Source organism: Orbicella franksi, chromosome 8 (assembly GCF_964199315.1).
Source record: "Orbicella franksi chromosome 8, jaOrbFran1.1, whole genome shotgun sequence".
Classification (NCBI taxonomy): Eukaryota; Metazoa; Cnidaria; class Anthozoa; order Scleractinia; family Merulinidae; genus Orbicella; species Orbicella franksi.
In genome coordinates, this window is record NC_138152.1 from 12,028,332 (window position 1) to 12,045,315 (window position 16,984).

The window sequence follows — 16,984 nt, forward strand, 5'->3', positions numbered from 1 at the left end:
GAATCCCTTCTAAAACGCCATTTGGTGATGTCAATCACTTCACTTTATGCCTCAATCCCCTGGAGGGAACATTTGTTGCGCCGATCGAATATTCCTTGATCTCGCCATCCACAAAACCAATTAAACGACCGGATATGGATACTTTTGGTGGGCAGTGATAGAAAATCTAAATTAAAATTGATGGGAGAGCAAAGGATGAAAGAGTCGAGGTGTTTCACAGGCAAACAAAAACTCAAGAGTAACAACTGATAGAAATACATGATTTTGGTTTGATTATAGGAGGATAAAGGTCAGCCAAATATACCCAGCAATGAGTGAATAAGCCTTGACAGTGGTCAGCCTGGTTATTTCATTCCTCAGTCTATCAAGGAAAATAGGAAGGCACTTTGGCAGTTCCTGACCAAGCTCATCTCCAAGGCTACACAGGATCTGGCCCCTACATCAAAAACATTTAAAACAATCATAATTAATAATTATGACATAATTAGAGTGGTTTTCAATCGATTGTCATAAGACCAAAAACCAAACCAATAGACCTTTCCCGCATTCCAACAAACAATGGCGCTGAGTTGAGGTCAGGGTGAACAAAAATACAGCAAATGTATGAAAATGTCTACCCCAACCTCGTTCTAGTGCTATTGTTCGAACGCACTGAAGTGGAATGTGGGAAAGATCAATTTCTTACCAATTAGAGTACTTAACTATACTCAAACCAGAGTAAAACAAAAACCAAAACCAAAGTAACTGCCTAATTGCTTTCGACACTCAACTGAAACTGATCTATGAATAAACATTTAGTGACCTACAGCACTTTTAAAAGAGACATGTGATCTAAATGCGAGCTAGGTCAATTATGCAAGATAATTGATGTAACTTCGAAACATACAATAAATTACTTTTAGCATGCAAATAAATGCATACATGTAGATTTTCATTTGTGTCCAACATGGTATGCTAACATTTACTGTCCTAGAACGGCCTGTTAAAGGAGGTATAAAGTGAGAAGTCATCTGCGTATTGCCGTAAGGGGTTCTCCACAAAATTTCCCTCCAAAGACCACGCTTGTTCGCTTTCAAGAAACGTGGACCACTTTGGAAAACCAATACGCAGTACCACAAAAAAAATTAACTTACACCTATGAACTCCTAATACACTTCTTTACTGAGTGGTATATACGTTGTGGCTTAATTTTACCCGAGGTAAATTTTGTATTTTACTTTAATTTTGTATATACTAAATTGTACCTCAGGTAAAATTGAACCACAACATCCACAAAAATAAGTTTACAAAATAAACCCCCTGATTTGACTGGCTTGGTATTATGCACATGGAAGAATAATGAAGATACAGTTATTGTAACTGTTACAGAAAACTTGCACTGTACACCATAGGGAGTGAGTAACGTTCGATCCTCCAAAAACACATCCCCGTGAAATGTCAGTAAATTCAGTATTATGTGCATTTCATGCTTTTAAATGACTTTTAACATAATGAACAAAGACTATGAAACATGCAACATGGACCGTTCACAAGTGTAAATCATTTTCATCTTGTCTTACACCTGGATATATTGATATCTCATCAACTTACATGCACGATATGGCTCTCTCTTTGACCTCCTGGTCAATATCGGCAGCCTTTAGCCTTGTGAGCGTACACTGGTAGATATTCCTCACATATGGTTTGAACTCAAAAGAGCTTGACTGAACTCCTAAAGTATTAGTTTAACAACAAGAAGGAGAAAAAAAAAAGAAAAAAAAAACGTTTTGCTTGAGCCCATGTATACATGTAATTTTTAAGTCGAACTTGAACAAATCCTATTTTTCAAAATAGGACATTGACTAACTGAAATGTTAGGTTTTCGAGTTAGCCTACGGACTTGTCATGTCTTTTTGAAGAACAGGAGAGAGAAATCAAAGTTTCGTTTTAGTTAAACAAAAACGTTATGCCAGGTATTGGTCTGAGTGAATAATGCTTTATTGCTTTTGTAAAAGTAAACACGCTAAGCTCTTTAAAATGGGTCGAAAGCTCTTTTGAAAGAAATTGTCTGTTTCCCCATGATTGTTCCTGGAAGTGGTTTGTGTAAAATTTATGCAGCTGCATATCTGGTATGTACATGCACAATGTTGAAAATACATCTGGATCAGGGCAAAACAACTACATGTAGACTTACCATGAGGCCTGATGACCTTGACTAGCTGCTGTGTCACCATCAAGGCTTCTGATGTGATCTTGTAGAATGGATCACCGACCGCTGCTACAACAGGCTACGTTTAAACACATCAACAATGCATTAGATGTACTAGACAGGCAAAATAATTATCCACTACACAAAGCAGTTATTATTCTCTACAAAACCAAATAATTATCATTATTAATTAAACAAGCATTACTTCATTTTATTTTCCCCTGATTTTTGATTGGTTGAAAGATCACCAGGTCACCTGCAAATACTTGTCAATAAGCGATGTTCCACTCGTGTAGATTACACCAATTTCCATGACGTTTTGTAACGCACCAAATTAGGGGCTCATGCACTCTGTGACTTCTCTACGTTGCAGGTTCACATGCCACGGATTCTATTTAAAAACATAAGTAAACATTCCTTCGCCACGTCCTTTAGCTTAATTGTCCACAAAAGAAGACGTCCTATCTCTGGCTTTGATAGGAGTTCTCAATCACCCCTCAAAAACTTCCTTCAAAGCTAGAGATTTCTCGCAAAGTTTCAAAATTATCTCATGGTTTTGAACATCGTGACAATGAACCTTGATAACGCGTCGAGTCTGGCAGGTTTACAGTTGATACTTAAGTTTTATTTCTAATGACTGATGAAACACTTGATACAAGCACTTACTGGGACAAGCACGTGAATGTGTGGATGGAAGACTTTGGGAGGATGCTGAGCTAAGATGCAGCCAAGAAATGCTAACGTGTCGATCTTCATGTTTGATGTTGAACTCTTGTCTCTAAGATGGAGAAAGCAAAGAAGGCCAAAAACATATTTTATTCATAGAAGGAAGACCCTTCGCCCTCAAGGGCCACGGGTCTAATTGTTAATTATACTGTAGGAGATACTGTATGGTGATTACGTAATTAAGCAACCTTGCAGAAATGTTCAGACCCAACTGGTCAAATAAAAGGAAATTTGCTCCATTACTAATACATCGGGCACAAATTCCTTGCGACAATTAATCGTGCTATACCCTTTCAATATGCAGAATTGATAATTTTTACCTCAATCAGAAACTTAATCGCTTATGCTAATGAGGGAAGTGTTGTAAACAACTGTCGTCGTGGCTCGATTGTCAGTTCAATCTTTTCATAGTTAATGGAGGGGAAGGGTTATGAAACTCGACAAAGTTCTTTGTTGCACGTTTTTGTTCTCTGTTTTGGCCTTGACCGTGCACAAACCCCAATAGTTGTTTACTACTGACCGAGGAACTAACCAATGCAAACATGTTGATTACGTAACTCAGGCATAGTGTATGAACGCAAAACAAAAGATTGTGCACGGTCATGAACCTTCCAACATAAATCTTGGCATCTTTGTTTGCTCCTTTGATGTTTGCCGGGCTTCATAACCATTCCCCTCTATTAACTATGATCTTTTTTAAGAGTTTTTTCCGGCTTCCATGAACTTCGATACAATCTGGATTAACTAAATACAAAACTGGATTGGCTAAAAAGAATGCTACCTAAAGCAGGATTGACATGTAAATGCTACAGTTTAAGGCCCCAGAGGTTTCATTCAAGAAACGCATCAAATGTTTTCAGTCCATACTACGCTGGAGGAATTCAAAAACCCAACAATCACTGATCATTTTGGATTTGTGTTTCAGGAAAATTCGGTCAGGGAAATCACGTGGCTATCGTGACGCCATCGTTTTCGAAAAGCTCCGTTTTCGTAATGGATTAGTGAGGACGGTAGGCCTAACTGTAGAAATAAAGCTGCGTTTTCAAATCTCTGATTCTCCGGTGTAGTGTGGACACTTCCTAAAAGTACAGTGTAGGTACATTCAGCACAATGCTTGGCTGAAAACAACGTCTTACCCCAGAGAGAACTGTATTCCAGGAACAATAGCACTAATGTGGTCAGACAAAGCTCCAGGCAAAACTGCAACGAGCTCTAGCAGCAAATGAAAACATCCCTAAAATGGACAGAGAGCTGGTTAAAAGTAGGTGAAGATAGTCACTACAACTACAACTTGACTGAAGAAATGAGCATTGGTTAAGCCGTGGGTTATCATTCTAGCATAAATCTGCAATTTGTGCAACTGTACATTCAGTTTACCAAAGAGATAGTGGTTTTTATGAAGGTCAGGCAGCAGATGGAAGGGACTTCGATGAGGTGAAGGGGGGTGGGGTGGGGGAGGGGGGGGGGGAAGGGACAAAGAGCAAGGAGAAACTGCACTCTTCCGATCTTCCCAGATTTTAAGCTAACGTTTCATTGCAAAGAATGATTTGCCCCACCCCCTACACCCAATGCCCCTGACAGAAAACTGTATTTACCTGTCTGGTTTTGACACTTTTTTCTCTGAGCTGCTTGTGCAGAGCTCTGACAATAGACTGTATCTGGCTGGTTAAGAGATTCACTGGTCTAAAACACAAGAACAAAAGTACATGCATGTATGACACAGTAGTATAATTACAGCTAAAATGATTTGTTGTATAGGCGCCGCAGTTATTAATCTGACATAAGTTAACCTCCTTTGTAACGTATTTGGAATTCAAGCTCAAGAGGCCGTTAAAGGAAAGACTGCCATACTGTTGCCACTCGTCAAAGTTTTTACCAGTTTTTGACTACTTTCTGATAACATTCTGAAACTTTCTGGTGAAATGGTCAAATGAGCAATTTATTTATAAAAATAATTTATGCGTTTGTCTCCAACAGTCTTTGCAATTAACTTTGCTAGTTTACTGAGAAACCATCAGAAGACAGTTAGAAAGATGCAAAAAAGTCGCCAAAAATCACTCAAGACAAGAACTTTGTCATGTTGCAATGGTACTGTAACATTTGCACTTCCAAGTGGACTGGATTCAAAGTCAAAGCAGTAAGGAAACTTCCAAGCATTAGAAAACAGCAAACGGTAACAAAAAACTACAACAAACGGTAAGTTGTAAGTGGTAGGTTTTTTTGTTGCTGTTGTTTACAGTGAGTATGTCTATGATGTACTTATTATTTTGCGTCTTACCCTGAATCATCCTCCATATCATCAGCATCAAGCGTCTGGCTGGCCACAGGTCTGGTTTGCCGCAGGAGGGTGATATAAGCTGCAAATATGTCAGCCTTCACATTCTCTTCCCTCTCTGAAAGAGAAAATCAAATGGATGTTTCCAAAAAAAAATTTTCCCTTAATTATCTACCCTGAGAGCCTGGGTACAGCCACTCACTCTCCTAAAGAAAAATCGGAACAACTGGGCATTTTATGTTACTGTTAATAGTGGTGTTCCTAGCTTAAATCATCCACGCATTAAACCCACTTGATCACATGACAACAAAAAGTGCCATTGGCGAGTGATCGTATGTGGTCATAGACACAATTAATCAATAGTACAACATGGGTGACCTCCTTCTGCTGTTTCTCAAGGAAAGTGCGTGGTTGTACACACTGTATATTTCAGCATGTCATGCTACAATTAGAGGAGCAAATATTTTGACATTTACAGTGGTTACACAAGGATGAGGTTTAGATTGGTATTTCTATTACCAATAATCAGCTCCAGACTTCTGTATTAAAGAGGTCAATATCATATATATGTACAGTGTTAATTCTGGTTTCCCTGAGACCAAATGAACTGTCTATAATATCGAGGTGTACAATTTTTTTTTTGTTTTTGAGAAAGAAAGCACTGACTAAGAGAGCAGCTGCTACTCATAAGCATCACAGAATGGATATACATGTACCACATACAGTAAAAACCTGATTTTTTTTAACCTCCAAAGGAAACAACAATTGGTTTGAAACATCTGGTGGCTTCAGAAATCAGGGATAAAATTACAGCGTTTGACTGAGGGGAGGGATCGTTCAGGATTCCACGGTACATGTATAAGCATTTGAACCAAATAATTCTTGCAACCATTGTATTGTAAACACAATCAGCACTTAGTACATGTATAAGACTTCCTAAAGGTCCTTTCAAATATTATTTCATCATCATTATGTTGGTGTGAATGTTGTACGGTGAAAATTTCTTGATTATAAGGCAGTGACAGAACTTTTGAATTATGACATACATCAGTTTGCTGTCATACCTTTGAATCTGGCAATCAGTGCTGGAGAAACTGATTTGTAAAACTCGGACAGTAGTTCTGGTCGTGATCCCAGCACGGCTGACAAACACTTAGCTGCAGACCTGCGAACCTAAAATACCAACAGGAAATCGTTCAGTGATTGACACCAGTGGCAAGCTTTAGTAGTTCATACTGCAGTGCATACACCATCTCCTGCCAGTTTTTGAAACACGGGAAAAGAGGAATGCTAATACAAGTCATGTAGCTTACTATTATGAACAGATGGGTGGAGAAAGGTTCTTTATGATTCATGTCTCTTGCCCAAGAACACAGCACAACACAACAGACGATGGACAAGCCTTTGAGGTAGTGTGGCTAAGTGGTTAGAGAGCTGGACTTGAAATCCGGAGGTGCAGGTTTAAGTCCTGCTCTGACCACTACCTGGAACGGAGTGGATTCACAGAAGACACTAATGGAGTGTAAAGGTCATTATTTTATTTCTATTTTTCTACAACTATATGTACATGTACATGTATTCTCTATCTCCAATGCACCACTAACTCATTGAGTCAGTCTGTTATTACACGAAAATGAATGTCCACTGTACGCAAAAGTTTTGTCTTCTTACCTTCCAGCTCATGTCATCATCATCGCTGTAGTCATCATCCTCCTCCCTAAATAAACAGAATGTAGTTGGTTAATACACAATAAGCAAGACTTTCCCAGGATCGTAGTGGCCCACATGACTTCCATTTTATTCAGTTTCTATAGCCTGAAGCAAGTGGCAGTGTTTCTTCTCCCCCTCCCCTGGGCTCCTTGGTTAGAATTTCAGTCCATCGGTGGGTTGTCATTGGTGGAACACCCAGCCCGATGCTTTACTGGGCGGGAACCAGTTCATACATGTACACTGTGATTGACAAAAGACTCTGTGAGAATAGTGTCTTTCCCAAGTACAAACTTGAACCAGGACTGCTCACTCTACATGTACATGAGGATTTTGAGGACAGTACAGCAACTATTTGACCACTGTTCCCTCACAAATGTATGTGATCATGGATTGTATGTACAATTTTGTGCCATTTCCTTGTGCCAAAGTTATTTGCATCAAGATGAAAGGGAATGTTAGTTTCTTTCTTCAAATGATGTTTTGGGACATTCTGCTGCGATTTTGGGGGAAAAAGCCAAAAATATGGGTAAATGTGGAGAACAAAATGCTCATTTTTAAGGTCTACATGGAACCATACTTTCTTGAGGGAGGAAGAGACAAGACCGTGGTAACAAGGTTGTGGAACATTAATTATTATGTACATACTGTATTGTAATGTGCTATTCCAAAATTTTGCCAATATGGATAATGAGGTCCAGACTGAAAGAATCCAGGAAAACAATTCAGTACAGGGTCACTTACTCTTCTTCATCATCCTCTATGTCTGTTTCCATGAATTCATCTTCATCATCACTTCCATAGTTGTAGTTTGGATCGTAGCAAATGAAATCCAAGCAGAGCTCTGTAATCTGTGAAACAACAACAAAACTGTTACAACGTTACTGCAAACTACATGAAAACCACAAGTTAAACCATCACAAATAATGTGTACCGAAGAATCAGCTGTAGATGATAATAGCCATATAGTACCAGGACAAAATATTTTTTCCATAACTTGTACACGGTTGAACACTTTTTACTTTTTAGTGCAATTTTGAATGGTGACTGTCTTGAAAACCAAAACCAGTAATCACTCCAGATAGCCAACCAGAGGACACAGATAATCCAACAAACCAATCCAAACTGGCAGCAAATATATGTACAGTGTAGCTTACGCCAAGCTTTGAAAAATGAGTGTGAGTGAGACCACAATTTTTCTTCTTTATTTATTAATTGTGTACATGTATGTAACTGTTATTAATTGTATTTATCACAATTGTATTTAAGTAATACCATGCATAGAAATGAGAATTCTGGAATAATGTTCTTGTTGTTGTTTTTGTACTTCTGATTGGATGACAAAGTGGTACAAGTTTTTTAAGTCAATCACACAGCATAACATATACAGTACAAATTATTATTTTTTGTCAAGTAAAAACAGTCTAAAAGTGAAAACTTCTGTTGACTGTAAGTCTTGAGAAAATTGTTTATGAATACTATTCAATTACCAATGGGCATTCAGGGATGCAACTAAGAAAAAAATCATCAGGCTTATTAACAACCATGGATGGCTTTTCGGACCTAATTTGCACCTTGCAATTCCTATTAAGTTTGGTTTCCAGTGAGATTTCAGCCAGTGATTAGTTCTCTTTCAGCTGGTGAAATTAGCCAGCAGCTGGCTTTTAGCTACGTCCCTGGAAATTCATGCACATGAAGACTACCAAATATCAGTTTCGTGCATTTACCTTTGGAATGTACGGGGTAACTTCCTTTGGGCATCTGCACACAAAGGACTCAAAAGCCTGCAAAACAATAAAACAAACTTTGTTATACAATCATTTACTGTCTTACATGTATCTTTAGTAGTACCGCGAGTTTTCTATTAGGCCCTCCAGAAGCTACATGTACAGTAAATATCAGTGTTCCAGATACGTGAGGGGTCTCGGGTCAAAAACCTGACAAGATCAGCTACACGGCCCGATAAATTAGAAGAAAAATTATTAGTGATTTGGTGGGAGCATTGGAAATTGACCCGTTAGAATTCCTTATTGGCACCCAACCTTTAAAAATTACCTGGAACCCTGAAATAGACAATGTATTTTATGCAGGAGTCAGGGAGGGGGGTGGAAGTTGGGTATTGTCGAGGGTGGGTCCCAAAGCAAGTGGAGTACTTTAAATTTATGAAATGTGACTTATTCTCTGGATTGGCATGGCTCAAAATGAATCCATTATTAATAATAATTTCTTTAGCTGTGACTGTGGAGGAAAACATTTAGGAGAGGCTAACAAGACAGAAACTAAAGCTTAGAGTACATGTCCACACTATAATGACAAAATGTTTTGCCCGAAAAGAGAGGCGCTGATATTTGAGGGTGAAGGGGGTCTACATGTGTAGAAGAGGATTTACATGTACAGTGCATTGTACTTTTAGTTAACATTCACTTACTTTAACTCTCAGTCTAGTTGCCAAGGAATTGAAAAATCCCATCACACTGGTTGTTAACTTTTCATCTCACCTGAATGCAGTATTCTCGCAACTCATCATCATTCTCAACTTTAGAATACTGCACTATCATCGGTATGATCCTCTCCAAATGCTCTCCAACTCTGTGGCCTGCTTGGCGACTGCCATGCAAGATATATATTAATCACATTACATACAAAAATATTAAAGTGAAGTTAGGTATAAAGCATTGTTGGATTAATTTTCAAGTAACTGACCACTGCATAGTCGGGGCGGATACAGGATTTTAGAGTAGGGGGTTCAAGATACAGAGTGCTGAAGGCAGTCCCCTACAGCTCAGGGAGGTTCCAGGGGCATTGAGGTCCTTGGAAATGGGATTTCCAGCATTCTGAGGCCAAGTTAGCGTGATAGAAGGTCTCATTTTTTCTTTTTTTCATTTTTCCATTTAGAGGGTTCAGCCACCCGAAGTCCCCTACACCGCAGATCCACCCCAGGCATTAGTCATGCCGAAATATGTCTTTTAAAAGTTGTATCATGAGTTTCTCCTACCATATTGCTCCTATACATTGAATAAAAGTCCTAGTGGTGGAATGTGAGGCATTTTGTTTCAGCTCAGCTAACAAGTGATCCATCAATTCAACAAACAAGCTACTGTTTGCACTTAGCACAAGATGGCCTGCAATTCAAGAACAAACATTTAGTATTAATAAAGGAATGATCAGGAAATATTCCCAGAAGAACAGAGAGTTTATGTTGTAGATGATGTTTTTCTTTATATTTACACATGAAAGACCCAAAGTTGCACCCATTATTACACTGCACTGCACACTGGAATCTTGATTTTTCAACCCCTTGATTTTTCAAACCTCCTGATCATCGAAGCATGTCTGCTCCCTTGAAAAAAAAAAAAAACATTTTGAGAAATGTAGCCAATCACCTTTCTCCAGAGTGGTTTGAAAAATTAGGATTCTACAATGTACCTTAGCTCTGATGGTAATGAAACAATGTTTACTTAACTAAATCAAACTAGAGGTAACTTTCATACCAAGTGCAATGATTGTTCTCTTTCTGACTGCTAGTCTTGCACTCGTTAGTTGTGGCAACAAAGCCTGCTGAATGGACTGGTGATATGATACCAAGAGACCTGAAAATATCAGATTTTCATATATGCGATGTACTGTACATTTTCACTCTATTACAGAAAAAATGTACAAACAAAGCTTGATCTCACATTACCACATGTAGGCAAGATCTCAGTGAAGCCATCACCATTTAAGATTAACGTAATAGTGGAATAACAAGTCCCTCACTCAATGGTTTAGCATATACACTGTACATGTAATATGTGCCTGCAGACATTTTGCTCATTGACCACATTTTTGTGCTATTACTAAAATACTACCAACACAAATCACTAAAACAATATTATGTTAAGCCATCAAATACAGGTTGTAAGGATATACACACATGTACAATGTACTGTATTTGACTGATGTAAAATCATTCTCACACTTTATATTTACCCATTAGGTTTAAATAACAGACAAAGCAGACTGACAAGACCGGTTAACACATCTCTAAATGCACATCACATAACATTACTACTTATATGTGTCACATAATAGTACCATTGATTGCAATTCTATCCAGCTTATGGCTCATCTGCTTCCAAGTCACTCTGGGTGCAGCAAGTAATAAATGGAAAAGGGCTTATCCAAGTCAAAAGCTCAGAGACAAAGCAAATTTTGACACTTTTTTGCCCTACATGAACATGTAAGTCTTATTATTTGGATCCCTGTGATATTTCTATGTACTTCAAATGTGTAACCTCCACCCTGTAACATCTCCACTTAAGTATTAATGTCCTTGAAATCAGCTTACCTCCAAACCTGCTCAGAAGATCTCCAAGAATGTCTAAGGCTTCCAACTGAACGGACACATCAGTACTCTAACAAGAAGATCAAATAACTTCTATTAAATTGTATACTGTACACATATGAAAAAAAAAGTGACGTGCACAACTAAAGTTGCATGTTTCCTTGGTGCTTGGAAGTAAAACAGCACATCACGATAAAATGGGGTTCACTTTCTTTTTTGCAGCAAAGGGGTAACTACAGTTAAAATAATTTAAAAAATGTGAATGCTCAACCTGGTTTGCCTTATCATGGTTAATACAAATGAGAACTGCATGGGGATTGGCTTCATTAATACTAAGTGCGGAGACGAAAAAGAAAACAATTTCCCTGTAGACTTAAATGAGAAATGCTGCAGGGACATGCACCACAGGTGGGTGTTTCCATTGATAGTTTTTTCAAGTTCTCCCAAACTTTTACAAGTGTGTTCCCATAACTTTATAGAAACACAGAGAAATGATTTCCATTTCTTTCACAAACAGTGTGATTTCAAAAAGAGCAGAGGGAAAGAAAGTTTTTTCATATTAATAAGTTATCACTAAATCCTTTCTTTAACATTACCCACCTTGGAAATTGCATTTGTTAACCGACCAGTTATTCTACGGCAGATGTTGGCAGCCAATGAGGAAGATGCAGGAGGCAATTCACCAATAACAGTTTTCAAACCTGCACGTACGGAAACACAGAAGATGAGGAAAGTTACATGGTGTATTTAGACTTCAACATGTGTGACCCCACAATACATTGTACTAAATTGCATTTGGTCCTTGACTAGTTCAATCTTACTCCCATAGGCCAAAATTCTTTTTGCTCCATGCACATGTACTTTAGCACCTAGAATTGAAACCTCTGAAGGAAATCAGCAGATGAGGCAGCAAAAGTGACTGCTTTTGCTCTCTATATGCATGTTCAGAACCATTACTGAACTTACATACATGCCAACCAACCAACAAACATTGTCTGATTCCATATTTTTATTTGTCTAGAGTGTCAGACATTACATGTAGGTCACTGCTGACCAAAAACAAGAACGCGCTAGGGTGAGATTGTAACAGTCTTCAACACTTTTCAATCCCACTGGCTTCTTTGTGCTATTGAGTTGATTTGTATTCCCCTTTAAGCTTGTCTCTACAAAACTGTGTTGTAACTCAAAGGAAAATCAAAATCAACCTAATTTGATTTCTTGAAAAGAACAAAAACAATGAGTACAATTTTTAAATGCCCATCGTGCGATCAGTTCAGTGCTCTCTGAATTACTCACCAATACTTGAGATGTCTCTTAGCTGCTCATTATCAGAAAGCATGTTTGAACACAGAGAATCCACTATAGTCTCCACATGGTGCTCCTTGACTTTGCTAACCAGAGGGCCAAGGCTAGAGGTGTCAAAGACACCAAGCCATTAATATCATAATTTCAACAACTGTGTTTTACATTTATAGAACCCACACAAATGCAAGAATGGGAAGGGCACAGGGAGAATGATGAACGGAAGGACGAAGAGATGGAAGGTTGGAAGGATGAAGGGATGGAGGGAGAGGAGGAAGAGAAGGAGGGATAGACAAAGTTAAGGGACAGATAGATAGAGGAAAGGGGAGGGAGGGGGACATTGAGAGGGGGAAGAAAGGCAGGAGCAGTAAAGGAAGAGAGACAAGTTAGGTGGGTAGGGATGGATTTCCACAGTATGACTTGAGAGAAGGAAAACATGAATCTGCCGAAACTGGATGGGCAAAGCAGGGGTTTCATTAAGGGCCAGGCACCGGGCACGGGGCAAATTGACCAGCTGAGACGAAATTTAAGAGCTACATGCTACAAGAGATTGCAACTTAAATTGACACATGTAATTACCATTTGACAGCGAGGTTCTGCACTTCACCATTCTTGTCCTCTAGTAATTTCAAAAGCATCTGAACAACCTACACACAGACAAAACACTTGCTTGTAACATACTGTAGGTTGCATTCCTTTCAGATGACCTGGTTCACGATCAATGATCCAAGATCACTTGGATCATGGTGCATCAAAGGAATCGATGAATCCTTGTCAGGTGGATTCATTTGTTTCCTTTGATATAGGATCCTCCGAGTGATGTTGAATCCTTGGTGCTATTCAGATCCTTGATCCTAATCCTTGATCCTGATCCTTGATCCTAATCAGATCAAGGATTCGACAAGTTTTTGGGTTAAACTGTTTCAACCACAACCAGTTTGGGTTGATACGTTGATGTTTCTCAATAGAACACTTTTCCAACCGTCTTTGGTTGAAATGCAGTAACTCCTAGGAACAGTCCTTATGCGAGCCTCAATCATGCGACACAATCACACAAAGGCTTTTTCAACTGTTTCAACCTGGTTTGAGGGCAGTTGAAAAAGTTGATCTACCAAACCAACCAGAAACAGTTGATCCCAATAGAACACGACCTAAGAGAGCAGAACAAGAATCAGCTACATGTAGTTATAAGTCACACCTAATCAACATGTTTCTTTTAAAAACTTGGTACAGCAGCGAGGGTTTTGTGCTTTTTCTTTAAAATATGGATGATTAATGTATGATGTACACTGATTTACATGTACCTCTCCACATGTATGTCACCAAGTAATACACCACTGAGTATTAATAATTAAATTTTGTGACGTTCTTTCTACATGAAGCTATAACATATTATTAAAATCATTTGCAATTTCTAACTATACAATATGAATGAATGTGTACATGCACTGTACATTATTACAAACATTGGCATACAGTGTAAGCAATCATCATTTATACCACTGTTATCACAGTGAGCAGTAATTTTAGTGTCACTTTCATTCTTTAGAGTGTTTTACCGTTCACAACATGAAATTAGATTCTGAACATAGGTAAGTGGAAGGAACGAAAAAGAAAAAAACAAATAACTATGATGAAGTTTTGTCTATACTGCAGAGCAGACTGACCTTCCTTTCACTGTCATCATCCAGTTTTATGGAGTCTTTCTGTAGTTCAGCCATCAAGTCATTTGTTGCCATGAACCTGAAATCCTTATCACTTGATGTCATCTGGAAATTGTATAATTTAAGGACAAGTTTAATAACAGTACCTGGTAGCATACCACATGTTTGGACTGAATGTGGTAGTATAAGCGCTTGGGAGATTTGGACGGTGCAGCTTTCACTCACAAATGGTCTCACGCACTTCAGGTGTTGCTGCTTGTTACATGTATGTAGTTCAGGTTTAATTTTAGTACATGCCCTAACAATACTGTTTGAATTTCCCAGGACAGGTTCTGGTACATGTAGCTCAAATACAATTCATTGTATCTGACAGGTTGAGTAAGATAAATTACTGTACAAGTTTGTGCAGTGAATAAATTTCACCAGCAGGATACAAAAATAATCATTTTATAGCCCATTTTTACAAATTGTGCTACAGAAGGCCTCTAATTCATGTCCAGGTTCGATCAGGTCAGAGTTTAAAGACCCAACATTTTTGTACATGCACAGCAAAAAGAATCGGGTCATAATTCATCGATTTTTAAGCTTGCAACCCGCGCATTGAAAGGGAAATACTGGGACATTTTACACTAAATATCACGCAGCTTATCGTGAACTCTAAGCAGGTCTCGCTTTCACGTGTGCACCGTACCATGAATAATTCTTAAATTGACAGTTCCTCTTTTGCTTTACACAGTACAGACTTGACAAGAACACCACAGGTACAGATTCAACAAGCAGACCGAGAAAGATCTCGGCTTACGCAAAACTGAAAGCTAACACTAAGGTATAACGAGGTGCATGTAAGACTACATAAGAGCCTATTGATCGATCAAAAAAGCCAGCATTTACATTTTATAAGTTCTTACCTGCTCGTACACGTCCGCGAGCACAAGCCACAATGGCAGTAAAAAAGCAAAATTTAACATGTCTTACCTTATCCAGGAGAGAAGCTATGTGGTACGGCGAGGTCGACATAATGAAATCTCCGACTTTGTCGCCAAATGACAGTTCCGCTCAGCTCCGAAGTTGTGATTTTAGGAGGAATTTTCGTCCCCTTTCTCTCAATATACTCAGTACGCCTGCGTTCAAGCCCAAACCGCTGATGTATTGCCGACGATTCTCGACACTTTTACTTTGGCCAGAAAAGCCTGGGACGAACTTTACTTGCTCCTGGGACGGGGAAAGTCTGCGTGACATCAACCGGGGATATGTATTAGTATTTTTCCTGCATAGCAAGCGTTCCCGTACTTGGATTCTTTTCCGCATTTTGGTCGCGTGCAAATAGATTGGAGTGAGAGCAAAAAAAAAAAAGGGGGATCAGTAGGGAGCAGTGGGGATATTGTTTTGCTCTCGCTGATCGCTCCAATTTGCGCGCGGCCAGAATGCGGAAAAACTCTAGGTACGGGAACGCTACACCGGCGATAAGCAGGCTAGATTCATATAATCTTTCGCCACATTCGCGCTTCCTCTCGCCTGAAACTGGGTTCTCGGAACAAACTCCAGACTTTGATGGGGCATTTTCGTCCTTAGCGGCCAGGCTCCTTTTGGTCAGTACCAAGAATCGCGACCTCTTGGCTGGTTCAACACCAGAAGCCCGCGATTCACGGACTTTCCGTCAAATCTGACAAGTCTGATTGCTGAGAATATGAAAAGAAACTCTGCACATGCTCAGAAAATCAGATCCGGACAGAAGTCGCGATTCTTAGTGCTGACCAAAAGGAACGCAGCCTCTGGGGAAAAGAATGTTGCTAGGGTTGCTGGGGGTACCGTAAACTTCGGAAAGTAACGACCCTCGCTACTTTCAGAGTCAGCAGCCTCCTTTGGGGCTCGTTACTTTAATTTTGTAGGGTCTTTACTTTCGGAGGGTCGTTTCTTGCGGGGAGCAAAAAACATGATATGTAAAGTTGGTGCGATTGAGCTCTTGTTACGAAGTAAAAGACGGAAATTCTTAAATACCAGTTTTTTAGAAATCCGTATTAAATTCTTCATTCCAGTTTAAATCTATGTTGCTGCCACATGGGTGAGCTCTTCATGTCTAGATCGTGTTTCCAGTGGTCGGTAGAAAAGCTAGCCAGATACCGTAAACTGTTTGTACTTCATGACGTACTGCCATGTTAGTCTGCTTTCGCAATAACTCAGTGCGTTAGTGAGTTTTGAAATTAAATTCGAAGAAACGTTCCTTTTAATACTCCCCTAGCTGTTGAAAATGATACAGAGTTTTCAATTTAACGTTAGTACGTTCCTGTTCACTTTCACGGCGCAACATGAACTGATCAACACGAATTGACACTTTACAACGCTTCGTGGCGTAAGCGCTTCCTTTCCTTGTTGTACTTAATTTTCCCCTGACTATTGATTAGAAAAAAAATATACTGTCATTGAACTTTGGTCTCATTAATTTCGAGGGGCGGGGGACTGGGCTCGCTACTTTCGGCGGGAGAGGGAGGCTACTTTCGGGATTTATTAGCGGCCACTTCACTCGTTGAAGACTGTAGTTTAGGCAGTAAAAAGCTTGTGGTTTTTTTTCAATACCTTAAGCCAGACAACGTTTTTAAATATAAATAAAGCATTTGTTAAAAACGCATAATCTTACCTCACAAAGAATGTCTCGATCGAAACTTTTTAAAAAAAAACTTTACAAATCCAGTTACGAGAGTTATCCGATCCTAGATCTGTCACCATCAAGACTAAGTACGGTTATATCCCGCGGCACTCCTACCCGCAGGCGGAATTTCCCTAGGGTCACACCCGGGCGT

General features: G+C 39.2%; 1 protein-coding gene across 1 annotated transcript in view; it reads right to left on the bottom strand.

Moving 5' to 3' along the window:
* Positions 1–15,533, bottom strand: part of LOC145495872 (cullin-associated NEDD8-dissociated protein 1-like) — a 32,561-nt gene extending 17,028 nt beyond the window's left edge. Inside the window, exons 1-20 of the mRNA XM_081475462.1 lie at positions 15,162–15,533; positions 14,190–14,291; positions 13,102–13,169; positions 12,517–12,629; positions 11,821–11,921; positions 11,224–11,290; positions 10,388–10,486; positions 9,892–10,018; positions 9,395–9,503; positions 8,624–8,680; positions 7,641–7,747; positions 6,861–6,906; positions 6,254–6,362; positions 5,193–5,307; positions 4,510–4,597; positions 4,051–4,148; positions 2,855–2,966; positions 2,174–2,267; positions 1,591–1,711; positions 305–436 (exon numbers count right to left, since the gene is read on the bottom strand). Of these exons, the coding sequence (XP_081331588.1) occupies positions 305–436; positions 1,591–1,711; positions 2,174–2,267; positions 2,855–2,966; positions 4,051–4,148; positions 4,510–4,597; positions 5,193–5,307; positions 6,254–6,362; positions 6,861–6,906; positions 7,641–7,747; positions 8,624–8,680; positions 9,395–9,503; positions 9,892–10,018; positions 10,388–10,486; positions 11,224–11,290; positions 11,821–11,921; positions 12,517–12,629; positions 13,102–13,169; positions 14,190–14,291; positions 15,162–15,203 (1,907 nt within the window). The 5' untranslated portion in view covers positions 15,204–15,533. The remainder of the gene's footprint in view (positions 1–304; positions 437–1,590; positions 1,712–2,173; positions 2,268–2,854; positions 2,967–4,050; positions 4,149–4,509; positions 4,598–5,192; positions 5,308–6,253; positions 6,363–6,860; positions 6,907–7,640; positions 7,748–8,623; positions 8,681–9,394; positions 9,504–9,891; positions 10,019–10,387; positions 10,487–11,223; positions 11,291–11,820; positions 11,922–12,516; positions 12,630–13,101; positions 13,170–14,189; positions 14,292–15,161) is intronic.
* Positions 15,534–16,984: the final 1,451 nt, after the last annotated feature.